General features: G+C 44.4%; 1 protein-coding gene across 1 annotated transcript in view; it reads left to right on the top strand.

Moving 5' to 3' along the window:
* The window catches only part of RGS12 (regulator of G protein signaling 12), a 114,224-nt gene that overhangs the window by 75,912 nt on the left and 20,375 nt on the right, over positions 1–17,937 (top strand). The window contains exons 5-12 of the mRNA XM_075261041.1: positions 8,658–8,827; positions 10,059–10,151; positions 10,338–10,481; positions 10,841–11,020; positions 11,978–12,137; positions 13,382–13,494; positions 15,774–15,962; positions 17,367–17,440. Of these exons, the coding sequence (XP_075117142.1) occupies positions 8,658–8,827; positions 10,059–10,151; positions 10,338–10,481; positions 10,841–11,020; positions 11,978–12,137; positions 13,382–13,494; positions 15,774–15,962; positions 17,367–17,440 (1,123 nt within the window). The remainder of the gene's footprint in view (positions 1–8,657; positions 8,828–10,058; positions 10,152–10,337; positions 10,482–10,840; positions 11,021–11,977; positions 12,138–13,381; positions 13,495–15,773; positions 15,963–17,366; positions 17,441–17,937) is intronic.

The following is a 17,937-nucleotide window of genomic DNA, read 5'->3' as shown; positions in this document are numbered from 1 at the left end:
GTCCATCCCTGGCTTCTCCAAGAAAACCTCTGAATATTTACTATGTTCCCAGGGGGATGCAAGATAATCTTACAAGATGCGGAATTCCTCACAGTCCAAGCAGAAAGGACTTTCGTTAGAAAATTGAGACCGGCTGTATCAGATTGGAGGAGAGGGTCTGACTTTTTTTTTCTTAAAAACAGCGCCACTGTTGTCCATGGGTTGTGACTGGTATTACAACACATCCTCTTTCATGTAAATTAGGCTCGGTACTGAACACAGCCCATGGGTAAGAGTGGCGCTGTTTATGGTATTGCCGTCCAGCCCAGTTCAGCTGTAATACCCAACACAACCCTTGGACATGAGTGGCGCTGTTTTGTGACAGTCACGAGCCTTGTACTAGCAGTGGAAGAATATGCAGATAAGGTTTCCATGATGGGAAAACTGTACCTCTAGCGCCACCTATTGGAAGGTAGTGCCTGACAAGGGAGACCCTGTCCAGTATATTTTGACTTGCTAGGTTTTCTGTTCAGGACACTAGGAAAGCTGGGTGAACTCTCATATGAGAACTCTTAGGTCAAATTAGGCTAGATTCACATTCACCATTAGAGATGAGCGAGTATATTCGATCGAGTGCCTCTGCCGCGTAGTTCTTGGTGTGGAGAGGCGCCGGGGAAAGTGGAAGGGGCAGTAAAAATTTGATGCCCCTCCCCCCTTCCCTGGCGCTTTTTTGCACCGGGATCTGTGCGGCGGAGGTATTCCATCGAATATACTCGCTCCTCTTTTCTCACCATTGTTTTGGTCTGCCGGAGGACCCCAACAATGGAGAGGTGGGTCACTGACATAGCAGCAACCCTGAAACCGACAGACCCCTTTAACTATAATGGGGGCCGCTGGGTGTCTGACGACTTAAAACTAAATCCAATGGAGGAAAAACTCCCCCATACAAATCACTAAAACAGCAGTTACCTGCAGACCCCATAGACTATAATGGCGTCTGGCGGGTGACCTTTGGGTTTCCGCCTCCTCCCTGCAGGACTTAGCTCCCCGATTTTCATCAGTCTCTGCGGCCTTATATTGTTGCATTGCCTGTAAGGCGATTTCGACGATTTCAAGCTATGTTCACACTACAGTTATTGCAATCCGTAGCGGTCACCTGACACAGACTGAGCCCCTTCTATCTCGTCCCCATTGACTCTAATGTAAACAACATGGCGGACGTCTCTTCTCTCATGTTTGGTTACTTTACGGAAGATGAGCCCTCCTTCTGTCATGTTTATTACATTGGGGTGAGTGTAGCAGACACCCAACAGAAGGGGCTCCATCTACATCTGTCATTCAATGTTCTGTGACGGATGAGAGCAACGGACATTGAATAACGGTAGTGTGAACCGACCCCTACAAAACCTCATGAGGTACAGATTCAGCTCTGCTACATCCTCTCTGTAGTATTGGGAATGCTGAAGCCTATGCTAGGCCTGTTAGTCAGCGACGATATTACATAAGAATAAAGTTGGCCCGTGTTTTTTTCCTCTGGCTATTGGTCGCGCCAGGCTGCGGCTTTAATAATTGAGGCGTCTTTATCTGCGGCAGGCTACAGGTCCTCCATATTACATTATTTAGTAGCCTTCCCATGCTGCTTTGTTAAGGGCGCTATCAGTTTTCACTCCTTCGAGCCATGGAGGTGGGGGGGACGAGGAGGAAAATCAATTTGTCCAAACGGCACGGCTGGCTGCGGGCATTCCGGAAAAATGACCTGAATTTGTCTGGAACGTGGCGGTATTAGCGAGGAACAATGTGCCATTTCAGAGACGGCACCCGCGGGGCCATGGGGAGCTGCAGCTGAAGTGGGCATGGATTCTGATGGCTGGTTCTCTGTGAGTGATTTGAAGTATCTGGTCAGGTGGCATACGGGGTCCTACCAGCTGTACCCAGGTAAAGGCCCGGCCGGGGGCACGCACTTTTTCTGTGGTTTCTTTGAAGATTTTCTTGCTCTTACATTCCCAGACTTGTTTTGACGCTGTTCCCTGTTCACGCGTTTTTAACCCTGGTGGGCCGTAATGTATATAATGTCATGTGACGCAACGCATTAGGATGGCATGTGTATCCATTATGTAATGAGTAATTCTTTTGCGTAGTCATGGATGGAATATCCAGGAACATTTGGCTTTGGACGGAGGATTATGTCCAAGTATGTACTAGCTCATCATATGTAGCAGAGCTGAGTGTGTCATCTTGTGATAGCATTGTGTGAGGGGTTTGACATTGGACTGCAAGTAAACTCACTGCAATAGCGTTCAGCTCTGCTATATCTGTGTACAGTATAGTAATGCATGTGCCATATACTATATCCCAACGGAGTGTGACGGGTGCAACGTTGCTCAATTTATTTTGAGAAGTTAAGATTTGTCTTAAAATGTACGTTTTCCCACCTTTCTTGTCCTCTCGTTTCGGCAATTCCATGTACTGGATATCAGTAACCCTATCATGCATAGAATGCAAGAGCTGCAGTGTAGACTGACATCCTATGGCTACCAGCAGCAGTTGTCACCAAGAATTGTATTCATATTTTAAGGAGATCAGAACGGCACCACTCATGTCTATAGGTTGTGTCTGGAATTGCAGCTTGTCTTCGCACCCTCATGTTACACTCACTGGAGACCAGGATGCTGAGATATCAGGAGCTGTTTGATGCCGTCTTCACATTGTGTTTGTTGTATGTCTAAGGAATCAAGGTGGTCACTTGTGATCATATCTTTCTATACATTTAGATTTTCATAGGCCGAAGGTCAGATGATCCCTCTTGGAGAGTTAATCTAATTCCTAAAACAGCGCCACACGTGTCTACAGGTTGTGTGAGGTATTACACCTTGCAATACCCAATACAACCTGTACTCCATCCACTTTAAGACTACAGTTCTCCTACAGCCGACCTATATTGTCCGCCATAACCTCCCTTTATTGATTCCAGCAGCCAAACCTGCGGTGGTCAGCTGATCACTACGGTGGCCATCTTTAGAGACCCGTATATGACTCTGGAAACATTCCCACGGCTAGTGCTCCATGTAATGTAATACCACACACAACCTTTGGCCGGGTGTGGCGCTGTTTTTACAAGTCTCATTCCTTTTGGTAACTTTCAATAAAAGCACGTGTCTGCAGTCTTGTAACCAGGTGAGTGACCGCCTGTAAATCAGACATTTATGGCAGTGTGAACTGTGTAAAAGCCGAAAATTACGATTTTATAGAATTCAGCACTTTCAACTCTTATCTGGGATGACATCGAAGGCGTATATCAGAGGGGCGGAAGATAAACACGGGGTTATTCTCACAATGTTCTGAAGATGTATATCATGTCTTCAAGAATTCAGGGCACATGAGAAAACGGCAATTTCATGTTTAGTCAGAAAAAAAATATCTATTTATAGAGGAGCAGAGATAGGGGAAACGGCACATGAATAATGTTATAATAACCCACCAGACAGATTCTGAGGGCAATCGCCAGCTTCTGTAGGAAGAAGAAGAAAAATCTGCTCCCACCGATGTAAATCAAATCCCAGCTGTTGGCAAAGGTTAAAAATATAGATTGGGGCTCTGTCCGCACTGCGAAAGTCTTACCGAGTTTTTTTTTTAACCAGCTTAAAGCCTTTCACATGTATTTGTATCTAGTCCTATAATCTGGAATCTGACAGTCCAGCCTACAGCCAGAACGCAACGTGGAATGTCCTAGAAACGTAAAAGGACGACCGAGCAGAGAGAATGGATTCCGACGTAAAAAAAAAAAAAAAAGTTATAGCCGATTTTACGTAAGGCCTTATTCACATGGTAAGAAGTCGGCATGTCCTATAGTTTTTATAGAAGGGTGTAGACACACAAAGACTTCCATAGGCGTTAAAGGGGTATTCCCATGTCGCCTACTCACCAGTCTTCGCTGCTGTAAATTCTTCTTTCTTCCTGTTTTGTTGCGTCATTGGTGGGCGGGGTTACATATGCAAAGCCAGCGGCGAGAAGATGTCGCTTCTATGCCGCTGGCCCTGTGTGCGCTCCCGATGCAGTTAGGCATCGGACGTACAGCCTTCACAATGTAATACAGACCCGGCATCCGCTGTAATAGAGAGGCGGATGCTGGGGAGTGTAGACGCCGGCACAGGTGCCTGCGACATCGCTACGCTCCTGCCCTGCATGAAGCCAGCAGCAGCAGGAGCAATGCTGCTATTCCGCTCCTCCGCCCCCTCCGGAATAGCAACATCACTCCTGCCGCTGCTGGCTTCATGCAGGGCAGGAGCGTAGCGATGTTGCAGGCACCTGTGCCGGTGTCTACACTCCCCAGCATCCGCCTCTCTATTACAGCGGATGCCGGGTCTGTATTGGCGGCCCCTTCCCCCCAAAGTGTAAACTATCCCCCCCCCCCCCTTCCAGGCTCGCTCCCGTGCACTTAGCCCCTCCTCCCTCCCCCCCTGAGAGCAGCAGATACATCACTTGACTTTTGACCAGATAAGTCAAGGGCTGTGTCAACAATGAATTGAATAAAGTAAGATAGTGGACAAACAAAGCAGTTTTGCTGAAGCAGTGTATTTAGGAAAAGTCTTACATTCACATTAACAAGCAGTATAGATAGGATCCTTGTGATGCGACAACCCCTTTAAAGTGGGTATTGAAATAGAGATGTCATGTGACTGTATAAAGACCGAAAAATGGATACGTCCATTTTTCATGAATAAAGTGGTGTCGGTCAGATTGAACCCATGGTACGGTCTATGGGAGACCCGTAGGATACATGGATTCCAGAAAGACTGTATTGTTCAGCATCGCAGTCAAGTTTTGGGAGGGGGTGTTTTAACGCCAAGCCCTCTTGGCCTGAGATTGGGAGTGTGGTGGCATCAGTCAGTACCTGGTTGGGGAACATCTTTTTTTATGTACTCTTCCTTTAAATCATCCAAAATTCAATGGGCTACTAGCTTGGCCAGATGATATTCCTCCTTGGCTTTGAGCACATCTTTGTTGTCATGTCTGTGATGTGTAGATGTCATGGCTTAGTAATATATATAAGGCAGCCAAGAGCTCAGTTTTGGCAGATCGAGAGCAGAACGTCTCATCTTAAGCCAGGGGTCCGAACACCCGGAGACTTGTAGAGGAAACCCAGAAGCAAAGGAGTCAGGCTAGGCGGACGTCTAGTAAAAGTTGGCTTGGAAGCAAACATCAAACCTGACTTTTTTTTCCTCTTGGGCTTCCTCTACATGTCACTTCTCCTGTCCTCTGGTCAGCTGGATGTATGCCTTGGAGGGAGCGAGACTTGGAAATGAGGACAAGTAGAAGCTAACCTATGAGAACTGGAATCCGCATGCAAATATAGATCCAAGATGGACTTGGATGCCAGCTATGGATGCCATGAATTGTATGTTTGTCTGCTTAGCTTCACTCGTTTTATGTGTCTTGGCTGTTTTTGACAATATTTATTCTTACGGTAGTAAAAGTACAAAGGCTTAGTTGTAGGTTGACTCCGGCATCGGTAGACTAGAACCTCTTCTATAAAGCACGGCCAAATATATCAAAGCTATGAAGATAATTTGGTGGATTTGCACTCCTGTTCCTTGGACGCCTTCCTTGCGTCTCTCGCTGTACTGACATTGGATTCCTTCCTCCTCGAAAGTGTCTGTTGTTTTTTGGCCTCGAAATACAAGAACATGACTTTTTTTGAGCACCATTTCCCTTTTCGTGTCGAGAACACTTGTATCCCAAGTATGGATGTGGATGGCTGTTGGCTGAACAAGGGTTTGGTCATCACTAGAGATGAGCGAACAGTAAAATGTTCGAGGTTCGATATTCGTTTCGAGTAGCCCCTCAATATACGACTACTCGAATCGAATATCGAACCCTATTATAGTCTATGGGGGGGAAAATGCTCGTTTCAGGGGTAGGCAACGTTCGATCAAATTATACTTACCAAGTCCATGAGTGAGGGTCGGGCTGGATCCTCCGAGAAGTCTTCTCCTTGCAACGTCCCCGCGGCATCTTCCGGCTCTGAATTCACTCTGCCAGGCATCGGGCCTGGGCACAGCCGACTGCGCATGTCTGCACTACAAGCGGGCAGTTTTCGATCGAATACCTACTCGATGAAGTACTACTCGCTCATCTCTAGTCATCATCTATCTGCCAACTTTGGACTAGATCCTCTTTTGTTACAGACATCTGATCATGGTGACGTTGGGTGGTCTTCCCTACTGTTGGCTGTCTGATCTCCAAAATTTCCACGATCTAATCGATTTCATGTTTTGTTTGGAATATTTTTGATTGTCCAAAAATTTTTCATCGTGACCATAAAAGAAAATACAGTTTAGTCTATGCCCATTTCTGTGCTGCCGTATTCCTAAATCTGTTGGTCACCAAACTTATGTAATCCATGTCCATGGCTACTTTGCATCTGGTGTCAAAATCGACCGTAATGGATGCCCTAACCCTTAATATCAAGACCCAAAACGCAAGTGGTTAATGTGGTCTGTCTACCATGGAGACACCATTCTCAAGACCAAGCAGTAACCCTTCCAGATATTGAGCCCAGGCCTATTGTACGTTTTCCATGGCTGAGCACATTTGCCCGACGACCCCCTCGGTTGCTTTGCAGAATTTCTTGGCACATATTAAATAAACAATAATGAAAATAACAGGCCTCTCTGCTCGTGTATGAATGTGCACGCCTGCGGAAAGCCCTTTTTGTTGCACGTGGCGCGTTAACATAATGATAGGTCTTGGGCACATTCTCCTTTCTCTAGTCAAGCTGATTGCCCATTGACTGCCACCCCGCACACGGAGCGCAGAGGGGGAGGCTCAATTATCCTGACAAGCTTCTCATCCCCAGCCTTGTGGGTTGTGTGATGATTTGATTGCCTGCTGTCACAAGTGGTGCGTCCCATGTGTTAGATCGCTACGCAGACAGCCCTATGTTAATAGTGCACCGTTATTTGCCAGGACTGAGATAAATACTCTGTTACCTATAGCTGCGTTGGATGGGCATTACAAAGTGGGGACCTGTATATTGAAAACTTGACCCTACAGGGAGAGAACCTTTACTTTTCGGAATACGACTGAACTAGCAGGGGTTACCGGGCAGTGTGAACTGAGAGCTGTAGATTGGGTTTAGATCAGTTCAACTTTTTTTTTAAGAGAATTGCTATCTGGATGTTGGTCCTGGCCATACCCGTGATTGTTTAGCGTGTCCTTGCCTTTGTAATACAGTAGAATAATATTTGCATGTGCCTAAAAAGAAAAGATTTACAGGGTTATTATATTGTCAGACAAACAGTCTTCTCTGTAACCAGGGAGCGATCCTTCTCATATGAAATGTGGACGTGTTTGTTTTCCTTTTTATGTTCCCCACATGCTGGGGATGGATTGATTTCTTTCTTGTTATTGAAGCTAAAGGGGCGTTCAGGCCTAAAACACTTCACTCTTATCCACTACATGGTTTGGGCAGCATAAAATAGGGCTGCAGTGCTTATTCTTGACTATGACTTCATTCAAACCCCTCCTTGGGTTGGTGGTCCCTCCTATACAGCTTGGGGTGGTGGGCCCTCCTATACAGCTTGGGTTGGTGGTCCCTCCTATACAGCTTGGGGTGGTGGTCCCTCCTATACAGCTTGGGGTGGTGGTCCCTCCTATACAGCTTGGGGTGGTGGTCCCTCCTATACAGCTTGGGGTGGTGGTCCCTCCTATACAGCTTGGGGTGGTGGTCCCTCCTATACAGCTTGGGGTGGTGGTCCCTCCTATACAGCTTGGGGTGGTGGTCCCTCCTATACAGCTTGGGGTGGTGGTCCCTCCTATACAGCTTGGGGTGGTGGTCCCTCCTATACAGCTTGGGTTGATGGTCCCTCCTATACAGCTTGGGGTGGTGGTCCCTCCTATACAGCTTGGGGTGATGGTCCCTCCTATACAGCTTGGGTTGATGGTCCCTCCTATACAGCTTGGGGTGGTGGTCCTTCCTATACAGCTTGGGGTGATGGTCCCTCCTATACAGCTTGGGTTGGTGGTCCCTCCTATACAGCTTGGGTTGGTGGTCCCTCCTATACAGCTTGGGGTGGTGGTCCCTCCTATACAGCTTTGGGTGGTGGTCCCTCATGTACAGCTTTGCAGTGGTGGTCCTTTGGTCTAGGAAGAAACCTCTACCAATCTAGAATTTAACGCACTTCCCACACTCAAAACCTTAACAGATCCCCCTAGTATCTGCATTAACAGTAATAAAGACCCCATAATGGAGAGGGGTTCTCCGTTTAGGACTTTCCTCTGTTGGCTAGAGTAAAGAGCGCTTGTCACCAAGAGTGTCTCTTCCTCTGGAGGACCTGTTTTATCCTGCTTTACACAGACCTCCCAATGATTTCAATCTGCAAGCTGTAATACCTAGTTTCCACTGGTGGGGCAGCACAAAAGATTACTATTGATCAATGACAGTCCAAACAGGAGGATACGTTTGAAATCTATACTTGTTCGTCTCCTCTCAATAAGCTGTCATAATGTGGCCTCCATCCGGGTAAAAATTTACCCCCAAAACATCAAAAATGTTGCCCTTATAACCTACCTGCTTATTTTGATCACCTCAATATTTCCATGCTTGCCAATCAGTTTTCCCTTTTGTATATCTTGAATAGACTACTGACCTCATGGCTTTCTTTTGTGCTTTCTCTTAGAACTGAACGGCACTGACCTAAAAGGATGTATCAGCGAGAACAGCCTAAGCAGCAATGCCAGCCTGCCCAGCGTGCAGAGCTGCCGGAGACTTGGAGAGCGGCGGGTAGCCAGCTGGGCTGTGTCCTTCGAACGACTCCTTCAGGATCCAGTTGGGATACGATATTTCACAGTAAGTAAGCTGAAATTCATGTGAAAAGTGACTGTAAAATTTTGATGGGTTATATCTGCACCATGAAGCTTGGCATATGGGATGATTGAAATGAGCGCAATAGGGATATGATGAATTTCACATTTAAAGGAAGCACTCCAAAATACTCCTGCCTATTCTGTAATGATACTGCTTTATTGTCAGGCTATGTGCTCTCCTCTGGAGCGCTAATGCTCCCCTCTAGAGCATTAACCACCCTGTGTATCATGTAAGAACAAGAGGTCATACTCACAATGCAAGTTCAGACTGAGGCTCTGATAGACTTGCATTGTAGCTTTGACTTCCTGTTCATACAGTAAACACTGTGTGCAAGAGACGAGGTCTGCGCTCCAGAGGTGAGCACATAACTTCAAATAATAATACGCACAGGCTCCTTTTCAAACGAAGGGGAGAAATTTCCGTTTATTGGAGTACTAAAGATTTCTTTAGGGTACCTGATGAGTGTTTCCAATAGATGGTGTCCAAATTTTTTTTAAATGGGTTGTCGAAGTTTTTCTTGTCAGATCTACAAATTCTGCAGGGACATGTGTATAAAGAAGAATAAAGAGCAGCCAAGTACAGGATTTGGTGGGGCAAATTGGTGGAAAGGAACTGAGAAAAAGCGGAATAATTGCTAAGTGCTCTTCAGGCCATGAGTGGAGCAGCTGCTGCTAAAGTGGCTCATCAAAAAAATAAAAAATAAATCTGACAATCAGTGTGCAGAAAAACTAGTTTTATATGGAGATTACTCCGAGTTCAGTGCATGAGCATCCCAGTTTAAGCTCTGCAATGTATCCGAAAATCGTGAAGATTTAAAGGGGATGTCTGGATTAAAAAAAGAAAATGCTTTATCATAGTTTTGATGTAAGCTTGTGTTCCCTTTGTGTGTATGTATGTATATATATATATATACACACTCAGCCCTATGTGTATTCATGGTTACAGACTACAAACAAACCCTGTGTAGTCTGCTTCTACTGTCTCACTTGTCTTGCTCCGCTTCCTCTATCATCCGACAAACTCCAATGACACCTGGGATAAAAAATACCTACCCCACGCAAAAGTTGTTGGGCATATCCCACATGGTGACACGTAAAGCCATATTGGGTTGTTATCCTCCGATTCCAGATGTCATGCCCCCCCAAACGCAGCAGAGGAGATTTATGTGCACACAGGTCTCATTGTAAATCGGTCTTTGTCTTGTCCCCTGCAGGAATTCCTGAAGAAAGAATTCAGCGAGGAGAACATCTTGTTCTGGCAGTCCTGCGAATATTTTAGCCGTGTTCCAGCTCATGACAAAAATGAGGTAAATTGCTTATGCAATGGAGGATATTTGTGCGTAACCATAGTTGAATGTTATGATCGAGTTTTTGGATACAGGAAAAAAAAAAGTCAATTAAATCCAGAAAAACCCAAAAACCATTTGCTCATATCCAGAATAAAACATAATATTATCAAATTTTTTTTAATTTTTTTTTTTTTTTTTTTTCAGCTCTCATACCGAGCTCGGGAAATTTTTAATAAATTTTTGAGCAGTAAAGCAACCACGCCAGTAAACATTGACAGCCAGGCTCAACTGGCCGATGACATACTGAATGCGCCGCACCCGGATATGTTTAAAGAACAGCAGCTCCAGGTACGTCTATGTTAATAAATAAATATATAGTATTTTTTTTAATTTTTTTTTTATAGAAATGTTTTTAATGTCATTTGCTTTCTCCAGGGTCAGATTTATTATTATTTTTATTTTTTTATTTTTTCCCATTGATATAATTTGTATGACTGAAGTGGGCAAAGTGCCCCCTACTGCCCAGTGTAATATCTCTACTTCCTATATGAATTTGGCACGGGTATTAAAACTTTGTTGCTTTCCGTCATGATAACGGAACAGTTTTGTCGTGACATTGGGATCTATTTTTTATGGATGTGCAACTGGCTGAAAATGTTTTTTTTTTTTTTTTTTTTTTTCTCCATTGTTTTTTTTTTCCTTTTCAGATTTTTAACCTTATGAAATTTGACAGCTACACTCGATTCTTGAAGTCTCACCTATACCAGGAATGTATGCTTGCAGAAGTGGAGGGAAGATCCCTCCCAGACCCACAAGAGATACCAAGCAGCCCCACCTCAAAGCACAGCGTTAGCTCTGACCGCTCCAATATCTCCACTCCTAAGAAGGTATCAGCTCATTATTATTTTTATTCCCCCTCCTACTGGTCATGTGCTGGCAGAAAGAAATGTACAATACAGTCCTACCTGAGAGCAGCCCGGCCAAGTGTAGGAGTCCAGGAATTGCTGTTTGTCACGTGCACAGTGAAAGTAATTATTTAAAAAAAAAAAAAAAAATTCAAGGAAAATTTTATTCCTGACATTTTTTCAAAAAGAAAAAAAAAATCCAGCAGCAAGAATGTTAGTAAAACGGTACTTTAAATGGGTTGTCCAGGATTTTGAAGCATACACAAAAAAAAAAAAAAAAAAAATTCTCTCCTGTCCCCAGCGCTCTGTTGTCCAGTCCTGGTCCGTCTTGCCTCCCTCACAGGCACTGCATTGGAAGAATTCTGCCATCCCAAATCCTGGACAATAGAGGGATAAGCAAGGTTTTTTGTGTTAACGCCCGTTGCGGCCACCCCTGAGTTTGCTCCAAATCCTAGACAACCCCTTTAATATATCCTATTCTTTCAGACCCCCATTTCTGTGCTCTGCCTCGTCCCCCTTCCATAACGTCTCACAATTTATATTTATTCAATTCTTGACCTTATAATACCGTATATACGTGATTCATTCCTATGTTTGGATATCAGAATGGCCTGCATTTTGTGCTATACACCTTTTATATGGCGGCGTGATGATGTAGCTCTGTGCAGGACAGTGACAGTCTAGATGATAAGTGCACTTGGCCGCGGCCCTTTGTTTATGTAAGTAGTGTGGTATGTCCGGCCTGGTGTCATGTTTGACATCCTGCAATCTCCAGATAGAGGGATGTGCTCTATAGTTGTCTTCAGTCCATGCCAATAGATAAGCAGAATGTCACCGCAGCCACCCACTAGAGGAACTAGATAAAAATATCATCTCGCGAAGCCCATGTTTTTGTTACTAAAGTATTTGGCCTGACCTATCTTTCCTGTACACACTTAGCAATCCAGCAAGAAAACCAAGTCTGGAAGATCACTGAATGATGAGTCTGGAGGGGAAGAAGACAATGAGAAGAAGAAGAAAGGGGCCTTCTTTTCTTGGTCAAGGAGTAAAAGCATGGGAAAGTCTCAGAAGAAGAAAGAGAATGGAGAGATCCCTAATGGTAACTACGTTATATTGCTGTGACTTGTCACCTTACCTGACGCGTTTTCGCATAAAATTATGCTCGAAACAATTGACTTCTGTTTGTCCTTCTATTACTCTTCCTGGAAATGTATGTATGATTCAATGTGTGTGTTCAGCCCGGAACAGGATATGTATATAAACACTCTGACGGCATCCAGTTAAAGTTTTCAATTTATTCATAGATTTCCAGGAGTAACAACAGAGCGGTGGCACAACAACATTGGGGACACAGATCTTTAAAGTGGTTATAAATTAAAAGACAAGTTGTAGAATTTTTATACTGTGGACTATCAGGAGGTTAACATGGTGGAACGTTATGTGTATAAAGTCAGGTTGACCACTAGTATTATCTAGTAGCTTAAAGGGGTTGTACCAACTTTAGACATTATCCCCAATGGATAGGTTAGGGTACAGCTTCATCATCATTGGGGTCTGACTGCTCAGACCCCCCACTAACCTCAAGAACGGGGTTCTGGTTTTCCTGTCCTGATGGAGTGGCAGGCGGAGTATAGCGCTCAACTATCTCCAGCAATCCTATAGAAAATTAATGCTTGGCCTTCCATTCCATCAGGGTGAATGAATCGGACCCTGCTGTTAGGGTCTGTGGACATTTGAACAGCCGGACCCCCACTGATCATGACCTTATTCGATAGTGGATAACTTCTAAATCAAGTACTGTAATTCAGCTCTTTGTTTTTAATGCTTGAGATTGTGCTTGGACTTCCTGCTTGGGGAGAGGGAGAAAGAACTGACTCAGTCGCACTCTAGACTTCCGTAATGTTTGTAGACATAAAATAATGTACAATATTAAAACATGATGAGCTTTCTTGGGTGTAGCAGTTCCTATACACATGTCCATGGATGATAGTTGGAAGTTGTGCCTTGTAGACCATCCATGGCATTGAATATAGCAGAGTGGGTGCTGTGCTAGGTAGATCTAGATAACCTATAGACCCAATGGTACAAACACAATAATAAGATAGTTAATATACTACCCTAATATTTCCTTTCCTATTATGTATGTGGATATGTGTGCTACCTATGATTGTCATTAAATTGTGACCCCCTCCCCCCCCCTTCCTGGCCATGGCTTTTATTTTAGATAGTCCAGCATATGACCTCTTCGCATATAACGCTCTGGACATACTAGGGGGGAGGTAAAAGCTTCTCCTGTTACCCATCATCTCATTTTTTTTTTCCCTTCAACCTTTTTCCTGGCAGAATCCTCCATTATCAACGGGGCTCCCAGCAGGAGGCGAGAGTCTCAAGGTTCTGTATCCTCTTCAGCCAGTCTTGAGATGATTAATTGTGGCAGTAATGGCAATGCGCTGGAGGTAAGGATCACATTAAAGTTGTAATTGTTTTACAAGGCAGAAATTCTTATCGCCGTCCTGACATCAGGATCTGCCTTTATAACCTCGCATTACCGATTAGGCGTATTTTAGCAAACGAATGGTGTACTTGTCCCCTCGGGAGGATTGTAAAGTTTACATAGCTGGCTGGTTTCTCTCGGAGAGGATGGACTTGGATTTATCCTGTCTGTATTCTGATGAATATTGCATGGCCTTCAGCTGAGCCCGGCAATACAATACTAATTGTATGTGGATGGTGACATCTAGTTTTGACCTCTCCACCTGTGTACACATAGGACAGATACCCTGCAGTTTAATATACAGAAACTGTAATATAGAGGAGATTTTTATCAAGTCTCATCCACACACTGCAGAAAAAATCTGCATGCATATTGATCTGCGGTATGGGTTCCCAATCTGCAGCATGTGAATTTATGCTGTGAATTTTACTGCAGATTTCACCCCTTTTGGCATCAAATCTGCTACAAATTTTGTAACAAATCCACATACAATTCATACAAAAAAAAAATTCACAAACTTTTTTTTTTTTTTTTTTTTCTACTCCATTGAGATCCGGATTAGATGTACCCTATGGGTATGTTCACACAGAGTTTTGTTTTTGCAGGCGGAAAAAAATCTGCTTCAGGAAATGGGAAACTTTTTTGACACTATTTATTTTTCTTTACTGCAGCACACTGTATGGACCTGGAAACTTTAAAAATATGCTAGCGGGTCTTAGACTCTTCTAAAGTGGAGAAACTAGCCTTTACATTAACCCTGCGTTCTCCCATCTACATACCCCCTTCTTACTAAAGATCTTTACAAGTCACTTTCTCCCACACAGTCAACATACTAGTCTCCTGCTGCCGTCTTCTCATTGACAATGGTTGTTCTGTCATTGTCTCTTGTCCTATCTTATGTCCTCCTTTTAACCTGGTCACTGCCTGTCACAAGATCAGCACACTCCTCTCCTGCTGCTGTCTTAATGCTGATTGGCCCAGCCCACGTTATACCACTATCACGTAAATGCATAGAAAACAAGAATCGGATCCTTCTGCTGCCAGAAATATTGAAAGGATTCTATCATTAAATTGACAGGTTTTCTTGATCACACGTAGGAATAGCTTTTAAGTCTATTCTTCTCCTACCTTTAGATGTTTTCTCTGCGCCGCCGTTCAGTAGAAATCCTGGTTTTCGTCTGTATGCAGATGAGGTCTCTTGCAGCACTGGAGGTGTCCCCAATGCTGCGAGAGAAATCTCTGGCGCCGCCTCCATCTTCTTCTGGAATGGCCTCTCTCATGTCTTCTGGCGCTGGGTTTAAACTTCTACGTATGCGCAGTCGGCTCTGCCATCGGGAAGAGCCAACTGCACATGTGTGTGGCCATTTTTTTGTGACCGCTTATGCTCCTGTAGTTCAACGGAGTATGCTCTGTACTCCACTAAACTACAGGAGTGTACTGCGCATGCGCAGTACGCTCGCATAAGCGTCCACAAAAGCCGACTGCGCATGCGTAGAAGTTTAGACGCAGAGAGAGGCCGTTCCTGAAGAAGATGGAGGCGGCGCTGGAGTTTTATCTCACACCATTCGGGACGCTCCAATGCTGTTTGAGCGCCGTGGACCGCCCCCAGTGCTGCAAGAGAACTAATTGGCATACAGACAAAAACCGGGATTTCTACTGAACGGCGGTGCGGAGAAGACATCTAAAGGTAGGAGAAGAATAGCCTTTCTTAAGGCTATTCCTACGTGTGATGAAGAAAAAATGTCAATTTAACAATAGAATCCTTTTAAGGAATAGGTTGTCCTGTATCGTGGTCACTGGCTGTCACAAAATCGGAACACTCCTCTCCTGCTGCCGCCATCATTGTGCTTACTTTATAACATTGTCCCTGTTACATACGTACATATCGTGAGGACCTTGTTCTTCCTTTTGGCCATAAATATTTATTAAATGGTGCATTATTGGCACAATTACGGCACCAGGAGCAGCGGTCTGGCATTGATACATTCCGTCTTTTCATGTCAGAATGTCTTGAATAAATTAAAGTGAAAATTCTGTGGTTAAGTTGCTCAAGTCCGGTCTCTAAATTTGTTATGAACTATGGTAAAATGTTGGGTCCGTGTCCTATACATTTATTCTTACACCCTCGCACAGGTTTACGTGTTGCGTGCTATGCAGATAGCATCACTAGAGGAAGTCAATGAGCCGTGTTGTCTGCTGTCTGCTCTTTTATGACCTGTCACTTTTCTCTCTCTTCCAAAGTTTGATTCGTCCAGAGTGTCTTCTTCTGAGAAATCCTCCAAGCACTGTTACATTACCATGCCAGACGGCTCCTCCTGTGCCATGGCTGTGAAAAGTGGCTTCTCTATAAAAGAAATCTTAAGCAGCCTCTGCGAGAAGCATGGCTTTAACATTGCTGCGGTGGATCTGTTCTTAGTTGGAGGCAACAAGGTATGGTACTATTAAAGAACCTATCTAGAGGGCTTGATTTGCCTTTAATCTAGTGTTAAAGGGATTGTCCAAGGGTCGGGGAAGACAACGCTCCCTCTGAAATCCTGCTCTTCTCCCTTGTCCTGTCCTCCTAACCGTTCTTCTTGAAAGCAAAGGATTGGGCATGTTGAAATTCAACATGCCTGACTCTTATGTCCAGGTGATGTCAGATGCTGAGATGGCGGGACAACTTTGATAAAGTTAGTAGAGATGAGCGAACACTGTTCGGATCAGCCGATCCGAACAGCACGCACCCATAGGAATGAATGGAAGCACCTGTGACGCCGGCCGGCCGCCGGCAAAGTCAGCGTCACAGGTGCTTCCATTCATTTCTATGGGTGCGTGCTGTTCGGATCGGCTGATACGAACAGTGTTCGCTCATCTCTAAAAGTTAGGCCGTATGCGCATAAGAGTGTTCAGCCTTCTGATGCTCCGTTCCAATTTATTTTTTAGGACTTGCTCTAAAAATCTTGGATGGGAACAGAATTTGGGCTGCACTTGGCCTGTACACTGAGTCATGTTCATGAATCCTGACATTAAGGTTCACACTAGCGATCAGGTCTCCGTCATTCGTGTCCATGAGGGGACCTGAAAGATGGAGACCCTGTCCGCTTAGAAAAAAGGGGTTACTGGCGGACCCTATGTACTAAAATGGGATTCGCCAGATTCTGTATAAAAGTCCTTCTTGCAGAAGTGGAATCTGCGGAAGAGTCTGAACATAACCTGTCTGATCTCTATGGTCAACCTTATTAAAGAGCTCTCTATAGTGTATGACCAGTAGGGTTGAGCGATCGGGATCGGAAAAGATCAAATTCCGATCGGTGATCGAGTAAATTTTGCGATCGGCATTCCGATCCCGATCTTTTCCGGCGGGATCAAGGTCAGAGCTTATCTCAACCCTATTCATGTATATATCCTTAATAGGGTTGAGCGATCGGGAAGGATCAGATTCTGATCGGCGATCGAGCAAATATCACGATCAGGATCGGCTGGAAAATGATCGGAAATCGGATTTTAAAATCAATCCTGAAATCTCAAGATCGGCTCAACCCTAATGTCCAGCTTAGGTTTCAGAGAGGGAGATAAAATGTATGTCTCCCATCTAGGAAGACGTAGCCTATACTTGTAGTGTCTCAATCTGGTAAATATATGATGGTGCAACCGGGTCTTGCCAAGGTCTGCGCCCTGAACGTCTGAGCTGCCAGCTTCAGTATATTCAGCAGGGAAGGAGTTAAGTGGCGTTGGTCCATGGTACAGAGCTCTACACAAGTATCGGCGTGCCGCTGGTGTTTTGTGCCGGCCTGCCCTCCTCAATGTGTAATTTATTGTATGTTTCTGTTTATTTTGTCTCGGCATGTAATGAAGCCTCTCGTCCTGAGCCAAGACAGCAGCATTCTGGAGTCCCGCGACCTAAGAATAGAAAAACGGACTTTATTTCGGTAAGAGAAACAAAATGAATCTAACAAATGTAAATCTGGGCTACGGAGAGGTTTTTCCACTCAGACCCTCCTGGCAGCGAGGCTTCCTCTAGCGTTCTTATAATAAATGTGTGCTCGAGATCCAGAAGGTCTGTGGTCTTCAGATTCCAGACTAACAATCTCCCTGGGATTATGGCCACAATGTATCATTCAGAGTGTGCGTGTGTGCATAGGATTATGTAGGGAATGGTAACACTTCATAAAAGTAAAATAAAAACATAAAGTTGTTTAATGTCTTAATTAGGGAAAAAAAAAAATTCTCTTGATTTGACTTAGTTACCACTCATGGCTGCCTGTAAGGGTTGTCTTGATCGTAAGTGACATATATGTTTTTATGTAACCTGCTCCCTCTCTGCTAGTTGTATGTGTGTCAGTCTTCACTGACACTCTAGAATTCCCCTTATGATTAGGAAGCTCAGAATTAACATGCCTTGTGACTCAATCAGAGATGAGAGGAT

Source organism: Leptodactylus fuscus, chromosome 1 (genome assembly GCF_031893055.1).
Source record: "Leptodactylus fuscus isolate aLepFus1 chromosome 1, aLepFus1.hap2, whole genome shotgun sequence".
Lineage (NCBI taxonomy): Eukaryota > Metazoa > Chordata > Amphibia > Anura > Leptodactylidae > Leptodactylus > Leptodactylus fuscus.
This window is presented reverse-complemented; position numbering and strand designations above follow the sequence as displayed.